A 20,469-nucleotide genomic window follows, 5' to 3' on the forward strand; every position below is an offset into this window, starting at 1 on the left:
TATAATATATTAAGAGTTCTCCACCGATTTAGCATTTCACTCCTGTAACATTGTCGGATTCACAATGGAGTTAAACAAAAAAAAAAAAAGGGATACAAATCCATGCAGAAGTACCAAAGATATCTTTAATGAGGACATTTTCTTACCAAGTAAACAGTTTTTACACTTAGATTTGTTTTATTCTCAATGATTTCAAACATGTCTTTGCTCAATCAGGCAGTGTATTTTGTTCCTAAAGAATTACTCAATATGTTTATGTCCAGATTAAACTTGGATGCAGGATTTTATACTAATTAATAGCTGCATTTTCTGACCCTAATTTTTAATTTCAGTCATTTTACGGTATGAACTTTGAAGTGCATTTGTGCCCCGAGCCCCTATTAAATTCTGACCCCGCCATGTACACTGTCACTTACACCACAGGTGCCAGGGACACGACACAAATGAACTCGCTTTACCCTCTTCAACCCTCCTCTCCTCTGTCCAGATAACTGGCTATGTAACATCAGTGTGTAACCTCTCACAACCTTTCTGTGGTGTATTAACAACAGTTCGCAAAGCAATTTCTAGACTCTGGGTAAAGACCAAAGGTGAGGCAGCATATAAAATAATGTGATTCCTGTGGCGCCAAGGGCCCCTACCTGCAGTTCTCTGCTCTAATGAGGGGTACCTGCCGGGTGTTGGGGTCTGAGACAGACCCTCATTAACCCTGGGATGAGGCCATTAAGGCCAAAGAAACCTGCCAGCTTCCACTGCAAGAGCATACAAAGATGTGGGAAAGGAGGGACAATAGCTTTAATTAAATCAGAGAATATGGGTTTCATAACCCATGCTAATGTATTCACATTCGTCAAAAGGCAGAGAATGAGAGATTGTGAGAGGGAGAGATGGTGAAATTGTCCATCTAGAGATTAAAGTAACGAGCAGAGACTCAAATAAATAAAGGTTCAAGCTGAGCGCTTGTTTTTTATGCCCGTTTCCAACATTTTGTCAAGAGATTTCTTTATTATCTAATTTGTTCAGGTTTAGCTGCATGTGACTGTAGATTACACATGGGCTATGTTTCCTCTCCCCTCCACTCTTTAGGAGATGAGGGGCCATTGATCAATTTTGATTGAATAATCTGTCACAGCCAGCTGTTTTATCCAATACTTGTGAGAGGCTTTATTTCAAACCTGTTTGGGACATGTTGGTCCTTTCTGATGCACCTCTACAACAAATTAGAAACACTGCATTGGATATTGTCAAATTCTCACTTACTGTGATTGATACTTGTTTGAACTCTCACCACCTGTCCTACTAGCCTCAGCCTGAAAGTGTGTTCGCTTACAGATGGTTTATTTAACCTTTGATGTTTTTGTGAAGCTAAAACATGGCCCTAACGGGGAATCTAAATCAGTATCTACCTAAGTGGGTATCAAGTCTAGTCTAGTAATCTGTTGTACTGATTATAAAATGTTGAGAACATCATTAGCAAGTGGGCCGAATAGGAAAGTCACTGGGGGTTTGTGGGCCACACAATACCTTGTCAATGAATCACTACAAATAACTCTTACTTACAGTAGTGTTAATAGTTACTAATACATGAAATGAACTAGTCACGTGCATCCCCTTGTTTCACTTTATTTGTATCACCTTAATTCATTACAGAAAGCAACCAGTCCATTCAGAACAGTAGGAAAGCTATGGCTACAAGGCTTCACACAAAAGTGCAAAATGTTGCATCTTTAAAACGAAAGAGACAAGAGTTGTTTTCCCCAACAGCTCCATGTCCACTAATGTAGAAAAAAGATGAATATAATAAAACAGTATTCACCACATTAGCAGTAAGTAGCCCTGTTTATAATATCCTCAACACTTCCAAGTATACATAAGGTGCTTTGAAGTCCATATCCATAAAATGAAATACTAAATGCAAATAGAACATAGTAAAACAGTAGCATCAGACTCATAATAACATACATATCTTACACATGTTTACAATTTACCAGTAAGTAGGCTTATTTTAATCATAAAGCAGATGTGTCTTTGCATTTACACTAAGAATGCATCACATTAAGTCAGGTGATGTACTCCTATAGAACTACAAACATATCACACTTCTGTCATGTTGAGCCTGTTTCAGTCAGTGAGAGAAATTACACTTTTGGGTTTTTTTTATATTCAGAACTCAGTTGTCACATTGAACAGGTCTTTTATTAAATGATATGTATCTTGTTTATGTGCACGTTTCCGTGTTTACTGCGTTACTTTGCGCGTTCACATTCTTTTCTCTGCTTCGCGGGGCTCAGTCAGTCAGACACAGCAGAGGAGAGGAGAGAACTAAAGCAAAGCAGGGCTGCTATCGTGACTCTCTTGTTCCGGGCAAAAGCGACCAAAAGCCACTTGACTCCGTTACATGATGCTAACGGTCCCTGTACTTTCCTTCTCCGTTCCCCTGAGCCCACGGGAAATCTGGCAGAAAACGAGCCGTGACTTGACTTGTAGTGCCTCTTCACGTTGTATTCTTTCATCACATGAAATACATTTGTTGCACGATAAACACACCAGTTTATTACTTTTTGCGGCTGGCAAAGTAAATAAATACGTGTCCGTCCATTCGCTCTGGAAGTGACGGTTTTCAGAATCAACTCTAGGTTTCTTTGGCTCTGAGAGAGACATCTTGAAGCGTGTTGTTAGCTTGCCGAGCTAAAGTAAGGGAGTGACTCTCTCTGTGGCCCGCCAACCTAGTGTGCAGCGTGAACTCGCGTGAGCTTAACTGAGCCGATGGCACGTGCGGACAGAGTGCGGGTTTTTCCGGACGCCGCTGCAGCTCGGAGTGGGATGGAAACACCTGCGTTTTCACCGCATTTGGTGTGAATCAGGCTTTAGTTTTATTTATGCTATATATGCCAGCCCGATTTGCAGGCAACCTCTTGCGGGCCAGAAAAAAGTTCAGAAGGAACGTATCCGGCCCGCGGGCCGCTAATTGAATAGGCCTGGGTTAAACCATAATTATTTATTATTTATTTATTATTATAATTATTATGTTAGCAAACAACACAATCATTTCCCAGGGTTTAGCTGTCAAAGCCACACGGGAGTTGCAATTGTTGAAGGCTTGACAACAAATAATTGTTTCATGATATTTTGCCTGAATACCCATTTGGCTTAGAGGGGTTGGAAAATAACACCCTGTGGCCCTTGAGCTATTTTTTTTGTCTTCCCACCCAATGAAAAAGAAAAATGTTTCCTATATAACGTCATATATTATAATATAATAATAATATAACTCTTCACGGAGTTTCCCTGACCTGGAGGTCAACCCTGGATCTGTGTTCACAATCAGCCTAATGGACTAAGCTACAACTGCATTTCATTGTGCAACCCTGTGTGAATAAATGATTCTTGAATCCTTGAAACAATCCTAGACTATTCAAACACTACGAAGCCTACTGTGATGTATGCATAACATTATTTATTGTACCATATTTTCTTCTGATTCTAATTAATTCCAGAAGTTGCTTTACATTTTTTTATCTCAAAGCTGGCAGCTGCTTCAGGAATGTAGCATGAAAACGGCAAATATAGTTATTTTATTATTATATAAAAACATCACTTATATGCCCTACACACCATCATTTAAAACTCATACCATCAGCCGCCTTTTGTCTAGGACCTTTTCAAGTTGATATTCAGAAAATAAAATAATTACATTGTTTGCTATTGATTAATCCATTACAACGCATGGGTACGGTCCATATTTCATCACAATTGACCATCCGCTTATAGATGGAGGTTATCTTGCCCTGTTCCTTGTGATAGATTGAGATCCTGATCTAATTAACATCTGGGTCGAAAGGCATCTCATCACTCCTCCTCCTCTTCCGGTTGTTTTCCCGTGACCACTGGCTTGCTCAAAGAGCTAGTGAAAATCCAGTTGGCATCCCAAGTGTAGCGTGAACTAAAGGCCATGCTGACATTCAGAGTATTCGTCATGTCGGCTCTCGCATTGAAATTGTCACCCAAATATCTGTGCTCCAATAAGTTTGACTTGGCCTCTGACCAGCGGCCACAGAGAGAAGGAGACGAGGGAGCATGTAGATGAGAGAAGGATAACTCAGAGGGCCTGATGAAGATCAGACGTACTTTCTTAATTTCTTCAAAGTCAGAAATATGGTTTTATTGAATTACATCTGTAACAGGATGTACTCACCCTGGTTCAGAGAGGACAGGGTGCAGAATGACCTGCGGTGCTCTGCTTGGAGGAGCTTCTGGAGCAACATCTGTGGGTGTTAGAGTCACAAAATATCAAACCAACAAGTTAGAACAAAGTTACACTCAGTATTACATCATTTTTAACGTTGTTATCTCTGCCAGGCGTAAAGGCTGGTCTGATTATAAGTTGATGCATTTCAAACTTTTACACAGAATGTATTTCACTCCCAGAAAACATCTATTGGCGCACCTTACTTTCCTCACATTGGGAGTGTCCTTGCGTTGGAAGGTTTTGGAGGTTTGTGTAAATCCTGATTCACTTGATATCAAAATACCTCGTTGATAAGTCTTTGGCATGATCAAAGCAACAACTAAATGTATTTTTTGCTTGCTTAAAGCAGCAAAGGAAAGCATTACATTCTCACACATTGTCGGTATTTAGAGGTTTCAAATTGCAACATTTCAATTATTGACATTTGACAGGCATCAAATTCACCATATAATGATACATTGTGAATATCATTTATATTTATAGTCATTTATGACAGAAACGATTTGAAAAACACTCGGTTGACAGTGTGCTGGAATTCGACACGTTTTGTTTCTTTTCTATGCACCTGGTGTATTTAAATGCAGCAGAGAAAAGGTTAGTTGCACAACGAAAGCCCTTCACATTCTCCGAACCGTATTGAATCCCTTTCTTTTTTCTTTCTTTCTTGACATGATTTGTATGGAAATATCAATCAATGCAGAAAAGTCTCCTCGGTGAGAATGTTGGCACGCTTTGGATAAATGCAATACATGTGTTGATACACAGCAATGTGATATCATTCTGTTGCACATTCACAGTACGCATGTAGAATATGTTTTTTATTTGATCACCATCAAAGGATGTATAGCATACTGCGCGTCACATCATCGGAGAAAGAAAGAGAGCAGGTTTAATTCTTTTTGTTATTTTTTGGAAGCGTTCCTTTTTCAATATGTAAGATGAGTGAGTCCAGCTATTGTGTGGTATTTACCTCTGAAAGACATCAGAGGATATCACTGCCATGCTTGCCGCCTGTGTTGGCACACTGTGACAATTTGTGACACAAAGTGGGAGCTACGGAAAAAACATTCCCTTTGTGGCACGGTGCATTAGTATCTGGCACCGTGGCCTCACAGCGAGAAGGACGTGGTTTTGTTTTCTGCGTGTTGCCTGCATGGTTGTTTGCATGGATTTACTCGGAAGACCAGCAAGCCAGGAGGATTGGAGGCTCTAAATTGGCCAATAGTGTGAGTCTGTGCCAGCCAGTGTGTTTGTGGTCCCTGTGACAGACTGACTGAAGGGAATTCCTTCTTTCCACCAAAAATGTACATTGGGATATGCTTGAGCCCCTTGCGACACCAAAACTGAGCCCTTGACGATACATTTTAAAAATCATACTGTAATCGCCCCTGGGAGGTTTATGTAATTGTGTTTTTCTTTTTCAAAACAAGCATTTAAAGTCAATTTAATATGACGTGAACGTTGCACTGGCTCCACTTAGGACATATTGGTTTTAGATGGATGGGACTAACAGTAAGTGGTGGTGTTTGACTATGTTGTTATGCAGCTCATAAAGGCAGCTGATGTAATTCAGATGAAAAACAGAAGACAGTATGTGTAGCTGCAATAATCAGAAACTCCGTACCGCTGTGCGCTGCATATTTATGCATTTCCAAAAACCTGTCTCCACAGATCTTAATTACGCCTCATTCTTTTCCTCACACCACTCCAGGTTGTCTCGGCTATAACAGCCTGCCAAATGAGCAACGTCTGTGTGGTACCAGTGTGGGCAAAGAGTCTGGGCATTGACAAATCATTAGGAGGCCCAAATCAGACAAGCAGAAAGAGGGTGTAAGGGCTGAGAGTCACCACCAACATCAAAAGAGCCCTTCTCCGCCACACTTTTCCTGGGCTGCTCATAGTGCATTATGGGTAGGGGTAATAAACAATTACTTACCAGGAAAGATGAACTGTTGTTTGTATTTGAAATAACTGGAGGCTGGAGAAAGAAAACAAAAGCAGAGCTGGTTGTGTGTTGATTCAGAATTTACCCAATTAGTTCATACAGATAATACAGAAACATAGTTTTGCTTCAAAATTATTTTTCAAGTATTAATTTATGTTGATTAGCCATTTAAACTCTTATCTTTTATACTGTGTTTTTTTCTCCCTTTATTTTCAACCTTTGAGCACTACAAGATGTATTGTTATTTTCAGATTGAATTAGGCTACTCAAAATGCCATTGATTTGCATGTAGGTAGTATGTGAGTTGCACTAATGAATAGTTTTATGAAATATAAAATTGTTCAAGTTTTTAGCTAGGCGAGCAACATGTCGCTGGTGATGGCAATGTCAGTATGTCATTCGGTAACTGCATACTATTGAATGAACGATTGTCTTACTGACTTTGGTGACCCCTGACCTTTCTTCTAGCGCCACCTTGAGGTTGACAATTGTGGTTTTGAGTGAAATGTCTAAACAATTGTTGGAAGGATTGTCTGAAATGTGGCACACACATTCATGTTCCCCTCGGGATGAATAATGTCATAAATCTGACATACTGCTCCACTTGGCTGTTCATCTGGCGCTACCATCAGGTAAAAATCTGTCCAAAACTTTGTTTTATACGTTTATCCAAGATTGCCATCCGACATATTGATATCCTCATATAGTGTAAGTCAAGGGTGAATTGTGTCCTCTCTGATAACCCTGTCAAATGTTTGAATTTGAGTGTATAAAGTACCCATTGTGATACCTGTCAAGTTGAACTGTTTCTGTTGCCGCGCCGACTGTGGGGAGGGATGTAGGGGCGAGGGGGGGGTGGCACTGCTGGGCAGAGGGGGAGCCGGGGAAGACGGGGTGGAGGAGGTGGTGGATGACGGATTACTGCTGGAGTCTGGCTGGTATGGGACTGGGATGTGATCCTGAGAAGACACAGAAAAGAGAAGTTTTTCTCAACTTTAATACTGATTTTTGCAAGTTATAGTCTGTTAATTACAAAATGCTTGCACTCTACTTTATTGTTGGGCTCTTTCTGAATCATACCGCAAGTTTCTAGATTGATTTTCTTCCTTCCAGGCAGCACCTGGTTTTCATTAATATCAGTACAATATGGAAATCAACTTGCAGAGACGTGAAACTTGCCCGAATAAAGGTAATCCATCAAAATGAGCAATATGCTGCCTTTATTTTTCTGACAATGTCATCTTATCGTTGTGTGGGGCTGCAGTTGTGAACAGGAAGCTATTTTCAAAACAATGGTGCATTGAAGGATGCTCCAGCATCACCAAAAATAAGGCTGGCTAAAACTGAATCAGTTCTTCTGAATACCTCTCTTTGTCCCCAAACTAAAGCTCTGCATTACCATAACTGTCTGGTCTCTATCCAATTTTAACTCAAATAATGGCTGAATATAATAACTTCCTAAGGGATTTCAATTAGCCAAAGCATGTTTGTGTGCCACTTATTTGCAGCAGTCACTCAAAAAAGAATCACTTTTATTCAATACATCTCTCCTGATTGTACAGACTCTGCTGAAAAATCACTTTATTAATTACAGAGTCTGAACTTTCAATCTAAAAGACAAACAGTCAACAAACATTGGTGTTTTTAAAAATGTTATTTTGTTCAGCAGCCGAATCTCAGATGTCAGGGCATCCTTGAATGCACCAGCAGTTAGAGGTTTAAATGATATTTATCTAGTTTATGTGCACTTTTCAGTGTTTACTGCGTTGCTTTGCGCATTCACATTCTCTCCTCTGCTCTGTTTTGCAATGGGCGGGGCTCCGCCCCCGACACACAGGTGCGCACACACCTACAGTCAGTCAGATACAGAGCTGAGGAAAGGAGAGGAGACAACTAAATAAGCAGGGATGCTATCGTGGCTCTCTTGTTACGTGCAAAAGCCACTTGACTCCGTTCAAATGATGTTCAAATTCAAATTATTTACTTTTTTTGGTATTATTATATTATATATGTCTCTTGTAATGGTGAAATCAATTTTTAAAATCCTAAACATATTCTAAATAACAGTAATTTTACACTGAAAGTGTGTCCCACAACATGCGTGCTACCCTGTTACCGAAACCTTTGTAGATGGCAGAGGAAGTGAAAAAACTGTTAGTCACATGACACAGAGGAAATGACGTCAGCAAGTCATGTGCTACTACCATGGGTAGACCAAAGGTAAGACCTTTTATTTTTAAATATATTTCCAATGTTTTCACTCTTGATGGAGTGTGGCACTCAAACGCAACCCTGTTACTCACATTATGAGAATAAAACAAATTCATTTCAAACATATCTTTCTTTAGTTAGATATCTAAGTGTGTCCATTCCATCTCCATACAGTAGCATTACATTGTGCAGCTAGCATTAATTCCTGAGGTAAAAGCTAAAATTAGCATTGATTTGCAACCCTGTTACTATAATTAGAGTAACAGGGTTGACATTCAGTAACAGGGTTGCATTTCCTTCAGTTTACTCTATTAGTTATAGTAAAATGTCATGTGTTTGTATAATTTAGCATAATATAATGTTTTAAATGTATTACTGTATTTTCCATCTATCCATCGTCTACCGCTTATCCGGGGTCGGGTCGCGGGGACAGCAGCTACAGTAGGGAACCCCAAACCCCTTTTCCGGGCCACATCCTCCAGCTCCGACTGGGGGATCCCGAGGCGTTCCCAGGCCAGTGAGGAAATATAATCTCTCCTCCGAGTCCTGGGTGTTGCCCGGGGTCTCCTCCCAGCTGGCCGTGCCTGGAACACCTCCCTAGGGAGGCGCCCAGGTGGCATCCTTAATAGATGACCGAACCACCTCAACTGACTCCTTTCAACGCAAAGGAGCAGCGGCTCTACTCCGAGTCACTCACGGATGGCTGAGCTTCTCACCCTATCTCTAAGGGAGATGCCAGCCACCCATCTGAGAAAACCCAATGACCCTTCATGACCATAGGTGAAGGTAGGAACGAAAATCGAAATAGATCGAGAGCTTTGCCTTCTGGCTCAGCTCTCTTTTCGTCACAATGGTGCGTTAAAGTGAATGCAATACCGCCCCCGCTGCTCCGATTCTCCGGCCAATCTCTCGCTCCATTGTCCCCTCACTCGCGAACAAGACCCCGAGGTACTTGAACTCCTTCACTTGGGGTAAGGGCTCATTCCCTACCCGGAGTAGGCAATCTACTGGTTTCCTGCTGAGAGCCATGGCCTCAGATTTTGAGGTGCTGATCCTCATCCCAACCGCTGCACACTCGGCTGCGAACCGATCCAGTGACTGCTGAAGGTCACAGAGCGATGATGCCATTAGGACCACATCATCTGCAAAGAGCAGCGATAAGATCCTCAGGCCACCGAACTGCAACCCTTCTCCTCCACGACTATGCCTCGATATACTGGCCATGAATATCACAAACAGGATTGGTGACAAAGCGCAGCCCTGGCGGAGTCCAACATCTACGGGGAACGAGTCCGACTTACTGCCGAGTATTCAGACACAACTCTCGCTTTGGGCATACAGGGATTGGATGGCCCTCAGAAGTGACCCCCACCCCATATTCCCGCAGGTCCGTTGTTCCATGACCAGGACGTAATCCGCATTGTTCCTCTTCAATCAGAGGTTCGACTATCGGCCGAACCCTCCTTTCCAGCACCTTGGAGTAGACCTTACCAGGGAGGCTGAGAAGTGTGACTACCCCTGTAGTTGGCACACACTCTCTGGTCCCCCTTTTTAAATAGGGTAACCACCACCCCAGTCTGCCACCCCCTAGGCACTGTCCCAGACTTCCACGCAATGTTGACGAGGCGTGTCCACCAAGACAGCCCCTCCACACCCAAAGCCTTCAGCATGTCTGGACGCATCTCATCAACCACTGGGGCCTTTCCACTGTGGAGTTGTTTGACTACCTCAGTGACCTCCATGTTTTATATTTGTCCAGTGTATATTTGATTATATCCAGTTTGTTGTTGATGTTTGTTATGTATCATTGATACCCTTCCTGTTAATCCTTCATTGGAAAATATATCTAAAATATTATCAAACAACATTTCTGTGGTACTGAGTATTTATTTGTCACATTTATGTCATGATCTACAACCAAAAGTAATGTAGCAATTCAACCCTGTAACTTTACGCAACCTTGTTACTCTAATTTCAACACTGTTACTATATAATTTTCTGTTAAAATAACCTTAAATAATTTCTCAGCTCACAAAAGTTTAAACTAATGTCCTTTTAATAGCTTGATTAATTATATGCATAATGCATTTGAGCAAATATTTCAAATGAAATACTGAAATTGGTAAAAAAAAAGAAACGTGTGACAATTTAAAAAGCTACTTAAATTAACATTAAACCAGTTTTATCCAAAACTACATGAGTATTTAATATAAATGTGACTTTTCTATACTTAATAGTAAAGAGTTTTATTGAAGAATGTTTTTAAAAATACCCTTTTCTGCTTAATGAGTATGTGTCACAGGGTTGCACAAAACATGGCACACAACAAATAAAACGTCTAATAAAAAATGTACATTTGATGCCTTTGCTGGCCAAATCACTTTTTTCCATTGTTTATTATCTGTTTTTCCTAAACACATAACAAAAAATAATAAAATAAAAGGTTCATTTTTCAAGTGTTGATGTCTAAATTGTCCTCCAATTCTGGAATGACCCTTTTAATGGCCTCTAATATTTCTCCTTTAGCATTGTTTACAGATGCAATTGGCAGTTATAAGATTAATTCATTATGAAAGGAAGATATCCATTGATGAATAAATAGAGCATGTGGGGGTTTCCATTTTGTGATAAAGATTTTTTTTGGCTGCAGTTAAACCAGTGAAAAACACCCTTTTCTGATGATTTGATAGATTAAGAGGAGAATTATCTTTTAGCAATACAATTTTTTAGGAGGCAGCGTATCAGAACCCCAATGATACCAGACGCTATGTGAATCACTTGGCTCCAAAGCTGCCTAACTGAAGTACACTCAAAAAACATGTTTACATACGAAACAATAGTCATTAGGTTACACAGAAAGCATATTGGGCTTAGAATCATCAGCTGACAGCACTTTCTAGTTGACAGATAATATCTGTGTATCATTTTGTACTGTATCAATTGGTAAATATACAAAACAATAAAAATAAAAAAGGTGACGGGGACAAAACATTATATTTTGATTTTGTCATGATATTAACCATGATGGCATCATAGTTAAAATATGTATCTGCAGAGTGAAGGAGTTTCAAACACAATCCAGGTGCAATAATAAACAAAACACTGCGGACAAGAGAAACAGGACTCAAGTATAAAAAACATCTGTTTACAAAGATATTTTCGCATGATGTGATTATCCTTTACCAGCACGGTGTGACAGTTGTTTAAAGGTCTTATTTCCACACTCACACATTTGGTTCACACAATTTCAATCATAGTGATACCAATATGAGAATCTTGTGATAAACGTTTTCCCCTGGAACTGAGGAATTGTAAGATATGCTGTCTGCAAAATATTCAATGTATGAGAATCCATCTGTGTAAACCTCAATACTGCTGAAGATATTTTCGTACGGTTTCATGATCCCTTGAGAAAGACACGATGACTCATAACCATTTTCCAGCCACCAAAAATGGAATAAATGTGATACGTAGAACAGGTTACGCACAAATTCTTAATACAGGGTTTATTTTTTGCAGTTACCTTGTTGATTTTGTTGGTTTTGGGGAGCGTCTGACTGATGTGCAGGTCTGTGTACCTGAGCGGGTTGTTGATATCACATGGCACTGATTCGGTCCGTACCAGACGAGCTACTGCAGAATAAAAGCACAGAGGAACAATGAAACACTGAGGGAGGCAATGAAACAATTGTTCCCTAATAGCCTTAGGAAAATTAGGAGAAACTATCAGGCCATGATAATGTTAAAAATTAACAAACTGCCTTTTCTTAAACATCATCTATTTGTTATCGCATTCGGACACTTTGTTAAAAAAACAAAACCTTTCCTTGTCACTTTCTCTAACTAAAGCAGGGTAGAATAAGCGTAATTAGTGTTTTTTTTTACCTTGAGTTGTTCCTTGGGGATCTAATTTGGAGGAGAAAGGGAGGAGAAAAGCAGAGAAAGGACAAAAGAATCTCAATTCTGATAGCAGTTAATGGGAATTCTTTCAGTGCTGTCTGTGTCAGTCACATTTGTCAAGCCTAAGTGTCTTAATTAATAAGCAGATAACCTTCTATCTGCCTAAACCAGCAAAGACTCTTTTTGAAATGGGGACTCAACTGAAAAAAATCTCTATTCAGGAGCTTTAAGGACAAATTCAAATATTTGAATAATCATGAGGCGAGAATACAGCAGGGTTTACACACTAGTTCTGGTCCTAACCCACTGATTTAATATTCATATAAAAACAACGCATTTTTAAGCTAGTGCCTCTTTGGTACAGGCTGGTTTAGTAGAGCCAGTACCTTCAGTTTGGGATTTGTTTTTAATGACCAGTGTTGGGCAAGTCACTTGAACTTGTACCTAAACTTAATTTGTTTGCTATTTTAGTCTTTACATTACTTTAATTGCTCATGCCAGCTCTGTTAAATATGCTACAAAGCCGTCACATATTCTTAATTCATCCCATGTAGGAAGTCAAAAAACATGACGCTGAACAAGACACTTTTAGGCGACCAAGGTTTTACATTAAACTTTCAGGAACTATACGTAAAAACCCAAACTGGACAACTCTGTGGTAGCAACCTGCCCTAAAGCATATGCTGCTTTATTGTCTATTTCAATATAAATGGGACCATAATTTACTAAATAAACATCATTCTGTATTGAAGAAGACTTGAAACTAGCGATTGAGACCATAAACTTAATGGTAATAAATCAAGTGAGAAGTAGGGTCATTTTCTCATAGACTTCTATACAATCAGACTTCTTTTTGCAATCAGTGGAGTCGCCCCCTATTGGCCATTAGAAATAATGCAAATTTAAGGCACTCTTCACTTTTCAGAACCGGAGGATGCCGCTTGGGTTCCACAAACTAAGGTGAAGACAAATCTGCACAAGCTGAAATGTTTCAACTTCAATGAAAACTGTGTGCTGGGGGCTTTATGAATCTTCATCATAAACTTACAGAGATGAGATGAAACGGACGTTTCATCTCATCTCATCTCATCTCATCAACAGAGAGACTGGATGGAAATGACATAAAGAGTTGGAGTGTCTGGTGAGTCAGAGGCTGAGCCACACGAACACACACACGCTCTGAACATACCTTCAGAGGTATCAACCATTCAACCATACATTGAACTCCTTAAGACTGAAAACAAGCTGACTCCCAAAACATTGAAGAAACAGGGGATGCAGTAATAACTGTAAGTAATAACTGACTTTCAAATTGTCATCATCGACATAGGAAATTACCATAAAATGGAAATATCCATTCTATTTTTCTTCAAAAAAAAGACAAGCAGAATCAGGTAACTCCATTCACACATGATACATGTGTCCTATATGACACCTTGCTTAGGAAAATTGAAGAAACAACTACAGTAAAAACTAAGAATTAGCTGAGAAAAATATCACCAAGAATGTTGATGAAAATGTGCTGACTTGTTGAAATACCTTTGAGGGATTCTCGTCCGCCTCGCTGTATGATCAATAAATGGCAAGGTGGGGCTTCTTTGGTGCATTTGTTGTGGCACTTCAGCCTGAGTGCATACAAGAGGACAGGACATTTGATTAGTGTTTGTTTTGTTGTTAATGTTTTAGTTTATTTACACAGCGATGAAACCTATGCGAAGTGGGAGAAATAACATGTAGCAGAACAGACGAGAGATTGTTCCTTCAAGTGAGGTAAAAACAAAAGGGTTCATAATAGGGCTGTCAAGAGATTAAAAAAAAAAATCTAATTAATTACATGCTTTGTGATTAATTAATCTCGATTAATCGCATATATCAATATTTGCTGTCGGAGCTCCGGTGCGAGTGCTGTCGGCGCTCCGGTGCGAGTGCTGTTGGAGCTGCAAAGTTGGCAAATGCGCTTAAGGGCATCTAAGAGTGCGATTAATCTGCGATAATTTTTTTGTCGCGTTATTTTTTCTGTGATTAATTAGTCGAAATTCGACAGCCCCAGTTCATAAACATGTTTAACCTCGAAAAACAATAAACAAAAATACAAACAAAAAGAAATGATGTGTGATCAGACACAAATCACTACTACTGTTGCAATAAATGTTACTACTTACTTGCAGTTTTTACATTTCAGTCCAAACAACATTCCCTTTCCACATACTATGCATGTCTGGGACATCCAATACTTTGTGGAAAACCTGCAGGCAAAAGAAGAGAATGAGAAAAGGACATTTAAAAAAGTCAAGACATCCATATCAGCTTGTTGCACACCTATACGACATATAAGAGCTATGGATAACTGTGAGGAGAAACACTTTCTCTGACCTTTTGCCTTTTATAACATTCTCTCATTCTGACAGACTGCTTTTGCCAAAGAAGGCGCCACATTCCCTGCGTAACCTTTCTGCGAGGATAATAAATGCCTGAAGAAGGTACTTCTGCAAGAGTGTTTACCTTCCTAACTCCCTCACCTGCTGATTTAATTTGGGCCCCATTTAATTTTTATCTTTCAGTAACCCTGTGTGAATGAACATCTTAGGCAGTCACTCCGCTGCGCAGGGCCGATGCCATGGGGTTTCCATCAGTGCTACAATCAGTTATAGTGATGGGAGCTCAGAAGATTGCACCACTAAAGGTTCCAACATAGTTACTTATCCAGCAAACAAATCCACAATGTGCTCTGCAGCAACTAATTCCCTGCACAGGCTGACAGAGCGGTTCGAGCACGGATGTTGCTATTGGCTGTATTTACTGATGCGACGCCTGGATGCCAGCAGTGCCGCTGGCTGGCTAATGGCAGGTGACTAATGTACTTTGACAGAATCCAAATGTCTTTATTAGGGCCTCCTTCGCCTCAATTGAGTAGCACAACTCAATCCAAGCCCCTCTGATTTTTAGTGGACTCTGCTGTCAAATGTGAACGATGATTTGAAATAAAGCGGATTCTGCATAAAGAAATGTTCTTCCAGCACAGTGAAGACCCTAAAGCCAAAGTGGTGCATTGTCTACCAGAGACGCAAATGCACTTATTGTAACAGGCCAACAATGCGATCAAGGACACGCGTTAGAAATATGCAAATTGCCAGGTCTAGTAGATGCTGGATGGAATAATGGCATTTCACTTAAAACCAGTCTAGCCTAATCTTCAAATAATGGATTTAGTTTGGCTGCGTATGATGAGGTGTAGAGCTTCTCTTTCCACCTCGCTGACTTTCAGCAGGCAACACACCCACGTTCTGGAGGTTGCCGAGATCCCACAACTAATACGGTATTGTTTAACTTTTTAGATCACCAGCGTTTGCAGTCAAGCAGAGAGAGAAAGAGAGGGACAGACGAGAATTTAGATGAGTTATGCAAGGGCCCTTTTTTTTCTTTATAAATTGGAATGACATTCCATCACAGATGTATGAGTGCATAAGCGAACTGGCACACACTCACCCACCCACTTTCCTTTAGGCCTACCTGTGTTTTATTGAGTTTCCCAGATCTCTCCGTGGAATCTGTGGGGACCAGCGAGGCACTGAGAGAGTGTCTGGAGAGGACGAGACAGGAGAGAAAGAAGGTTGTTATGTTTGTCCTTTTTGTCATACGGTAATACTTACATAATGTCTTTCAGAATTGAGTAAATGTCTTGCATTAAACATCCTTTTGTAGCAACAAACTGGCATTTTAGTGTCAGACTTAACCAGCTGTTTGGATAATCATGCACACAGTTAGTCATGACTCACTGTCAACTCATCACTGTAAATGAGCTCTTGTCTCGATTGTCTAGATAGACAGATAGACTGACGGATAGATATTGGAATAAATAGATGAATAGACAGATAGATATCTCCTATTGCTACCTGTATTTTATTGTGAGGAACTCTCGCTTCAAAAGGTTTCCACAACAAAAACCTTTCGCTTGGTCCATTAGTGCTGGCAATGACTGAGCAGCCCGATACATTTATGCGCAACCTCTGGTAGAGATGACTTGAGATGATAGCGCTCTCTAATGATGTGCTGACTGCCAATAATTTAATAACAAAAGGGCCATGCAGAAAAAGTCGGGACTGGAAAATGCATCATGCAAGATCATTTTTCTTTTATTTGAATTTCTGCAGAAACCCCACGTAGGCTATTACAGGCCTATCAAGGTTATATTCCGTCACACTTTTGACAATTTAGAAAAGAATACAGTCGGCCTAAACAAAACATGGAATGGGAAGAGGTATCTAACTTTCCATCTCACACCCACTGATACTCTTTGAAATGGTTCTTAAAAAAATACTCTTAGCATTGCCCTCTTAAACATTGTCGGACTCACAATGGACAGTTGCACAATGATCAAAATCGATGGAGCAGGAGCAGAGATATGCCCGAAATCACTCACTACTACAATACGCCATTTTGTGCTGTAGAGTGAGAATTATTATACCCTATATTGTGGACTCCAAGTATCTCACAATGCATCACGAAAAATAGTGTACAACCGATGGTCAACAACCAAACACTATATACCGTCATGCATTGCACTGAAAGAAAAATGTCAGATGGACGAGATGAAAGAGATCGGTGCGATTGAGACAAATCAAGAGTTCTGGTGCAAAAAAAAGATAACGTTTTAATCGCGCAACATAATTAATGGAGCAGAGAAAATGACTTGAAGTGTCAAAAAGTGTTTTTCCATTTTGCCGATGAGCTCACTATATAGTCCTCTGGAAGTCCCTGGATAGTGAGTAGGGAGTAGTGAATGAGTGAATGATTTTGAACACAGCCATCGCCTATTTAACTCCATGCTTTCTTCTTCCTTGTCAAAACCATTACCCCTAATGCAACTCGACCCCTGACGGTTCAGTCTGAGATTCAGGTGTTAGTTTAACCTCCAGCTACAAGCCTGAAGCAGAGATGAGGGGCGGGCTACAGAGGTCTGGAAAGGTCACTTCTTCCTAACCCCACAGCCCCAGATTTTATACATTTTCAAACTAATAGTCTTCAGCCCCAAAACAGTATCAATTAACAACAATAACAATAATAATTTGTGAGGCAATTGGGGTTTCCTTGAGTACTCCCCAAGACCTGTTAACAGATTTTGATGTGTAAAATCAGCACACTTTCCCTTTAAGTTAAGTTGCCTCATATTTGAAGAATAAATATATAGTTTTATATAGACAGGATAACTATGCACATACTCTGTGATATTGTCCACACAAACTGTCCAATCGTTCATCTTTTGCATCTCCTTGGCTGAAAGTAAAATGTGTAATAATTGAGTTATATTCTGGCTACCTTTGTGCGGAGTTATTCATGAGAATTATGATACTTTCAAGCAGGAAATGAATGCCAAGAAGAGTTGAGTAGAGGGGACTTGAGATTTTCTTTCTGTGGGTAGGCGAAGGAGATGAACAATATATTAAATCAGGGAATTGTGAGAATAAGGAGAGAAACACAAACAAAAAAATGGCCCAGAAGTTATTTCCTCAATGCCTCAAACTCCTAATGCCTGGTAATGGAATTGTGGGCCAAGATGCGATCTGAGATATCGATCTCCATATGAGAGGACAGAAGAGGTTTACTTCATTAAGGCCGACAGGGAAGAAGAGATCTGAGTTGGTTTCAGCTGGATATCCCACAAAATTGCCCAAAAGAATGAATCATCTATGAATTTGAGGACTCTTTTGTCAATTTTTCATATTCATAGGCTCTTCATTATATCTTTATATTTGAAATGAAACAGAAAAGACATTTATTCATTCACTTTTGAGATGTAAATGTTCCTCCTAGAAGATTCTTAAAATGGACAGATCTCCTGTAGAGGCATAAGAACTTTAACGTTCAAAGAAGGAGCTCCAGTCATAATCCGAACATGCCAATGATGATGGTTTGTTTTTTCATTCATGGTGTAGATACTTTAGTATGGTAGATATATTTCCTGCAGTATATAGCTACACAGTGTGGCTACACTAGAGTAGAATAAAGAGCACTTTTGGAAGCCATCGGCTGTCAGTCTGACGACGATCAGCCTCTGGGGGCAATGCCAATATTTCTGGGTTTGCGGTGTAGCTAACGGTTATCCGGGCCAAGACTTCCTCTTCTGAGTGCAAATTATTGCTACAGTTCAATAGCAACTTCAGCCCCAACAATGGAGTTGGAGTTGAGAGACGACATCTACGAGCGTATTGTTTCACAAGTAGCCAGTTTAGAATGATATTGTAGGCCATAGGTCTTCAACAGGGGGTCCGCGGAGGTACTGCAGGGGGGTCACGAAATTGTTTGTAGATAAAGCAATGCGCTATGCGCATTCACATTCCCGCTGTACTTCGCAAAGGGTAGCAACACAAACCTACAGTCAGAGACAGAGTGGAGGAAAGGAGAGGGGTGAACAAAAATAAATGTGCGCCACACGGACCTCTTCAAGCCTCTTCTGTACAATATATACAGTAGGGGGTCCCTGCACCTCTGTATGTAGGCTAATAAAAAGCAAAACAGTCATCAAAGGATAGCCGATAGGTTCCAAGATGCATTTCGGCCAATGCATTCCTCCTCTTTTGCTCTCTACACGGACGTTTCCTGCATTCAACCAAAGTTCAACCAATGATTGGTCAATACCACTCGGACCACAAATGGATACCAGAACGCTCCAGATACCAAAATCTTGTCGCGTTAACAACAGATTCATTATGCAGATATCTTTTTTATAGAGATTAATTAAAGATTAACTACTCACACTTTTTTAGCAGTAAACTTCTATTTATTACTTGTCTCACATAAAATAATTGTTTTTTAAGGGGTAATCCCTGTCCTTTTGTCAACAGTTAATCACACATGTGTTAGAATCAGGTAAAATGCACTGCCTGAAGCATGAAACAAATGGAAGCAATTCATTTTGAAATGCCTAGAAGTATCTCTGAAAATAATGTTCATCTGGTGAGGGGCTCAATCATTAGCAGTAATTGATTACGAGTCCTTGGCAGTGCTAATCTCATGGCCCCGATGACGTATAGCATTTCCTGGTTCCTGAAACACCCTTCCTCCTTCTCCAGCCTCTCCAGAGGCCCGCTGTCTTCTCTCCACACTCCGATGCATCGCTCAATTACACTCAATCAACCTGGTAACTCAATACAGAGGGAAAACTGACATCATCTGCTTCTTGTCGGCCTTGTTGGCGACTGGCAGATGATTGGACTTGTCAGCGGCGTGGTCAGGGCTGTTTATCATCGTGTGTGTGCTGTTGACGTCGCTGTCTGTCTTCCGCAGCAGTCTTTGATGATCCTACCATCCCTCAAAGAACGGGGGAGTGTAGATTTATGTCAGTAAGTAGTCATGAGAGCAGACTCGTACACAAATTCTCAAACACATGCCAGTCATATAAAAAAGCATAAGCTTGAGATATGTAACCTTCAGAAAAACATGTTTTATTTGTGTGACAAGGGTTTGAATTTGGGAAGAATTGATTTTTGGATGTTAAGTCAGATGTGGGGTCAGAGCTTATTTACGTTTAAGTAAGACGATGAATACAATTTGAATTGAGCTTACCATCTGTTATTGTTTATTTAGGTGTGTTGATGTAAATATACATTTTTGTTTGGTTTGCGCTGATTTTGTTTGTTTGGTTTTAAGATTTTATTTTCATTATTACATTACATTACATTACAGGTCATTTAGCAGACGCTCTTATCCAGAGCGACTTACATTGAACTAAGTACAGGGACAGTCTCCCTGGAGCAACTCAGGGTTAAGTATCTTGCTCAGGGGTACAATGGTGGCAGCCTGGTATTGAACTCCCGGCCTTCTAGTGTTTTGTTTGGAAGGCGTACCACTAGACCACTAGGCCCCAAAATGTAATGTTGATATGCATTGATGGAGTCCGCCATTCCCGTGCTGGATTCAGATTGTCTCACAGGAAAACAGTGCATTCATCTGAGCCATTGTTATCTGCCTCACTGTTCACTCTTATATACGGTTTACTGCATGACGGCAAAACAAATGCTGAGTGGAAGAGATTTAAACATTAGTGCAAACGCAACACACTTCTAATGAGATAACAGACATGCAAACGTAATAAAACCTCTGGCTCAACACGTTCCAGAGGTATGACCTGAACAGTCCATGGAGAAAAAACAAAACCAAAGTGTAA

At 40.2% G+C, this 20,469-nt stretch overlaps 1 protein-coding gene across 3 annotated transcripts in view; it reads right to left on the bottom strand.

The window, feature by feature from the left end:
* The window catches only part of ksr2 (kinase suppressor of ras 2), a 93,111-nt gene that overhangs the window by 15,621 nt on the left and 57,021 nt on the right, over positions 1-20,469 (bottom strand). Inside the window, exons 7-14 of one of the 3 annotated variants that reach the window (XM_029440320.1) lie at positions 15,816-15,885; positions 14,468-14,551; positions 13,845-13,930; positions 12,291-12,311; positions 11,929-12,035; positions 6,973-7,153; positions 6,186-6,227; positions 4,196-4,265 (exon numbers count right to left, since the gene is read on the bottom strand). In XM_029440320.1, coding sequence (XP_029296180.1) covers positions 4,196-4,265; positions 6,186-6,227; positions 6,973-7,153; positions 11,929-12,035; positions 12,291-12,311; positions 13,845-13,930; positions 14,468-14,551; positions 15,816-15,885 — 661 coding nt within the window. Of the gene's footprint in view, positions 1-4,195; positions 4,266-6,185; positions 6,228-6,972; positions 7,154-11,928; positions 12,039-12,290; positions 12,312-13,844; positions 13,931-14,467; positions 14,552-15,815; positions 15,886-20,469 lie in introns of all 3 variants that reach the window. The other 2 variants (XM_029440322.1, XM_029440319.1) reach the window with 2 other exon arrangements.

This window comes from Cottoperca gobio, chromosome 9 (assembly GCF_900634415.1).
Source record: "Cottoperca gobio chromosome 9, fCotGob3.1, whole genome shotgun sequence".
NCBI classification, from domain to species: Eukaryota; Metazoa; Chordata; class Actinopteri; order Perciformes; family Bovichtidae; genus Cottoperca; species Cottoperca gobio.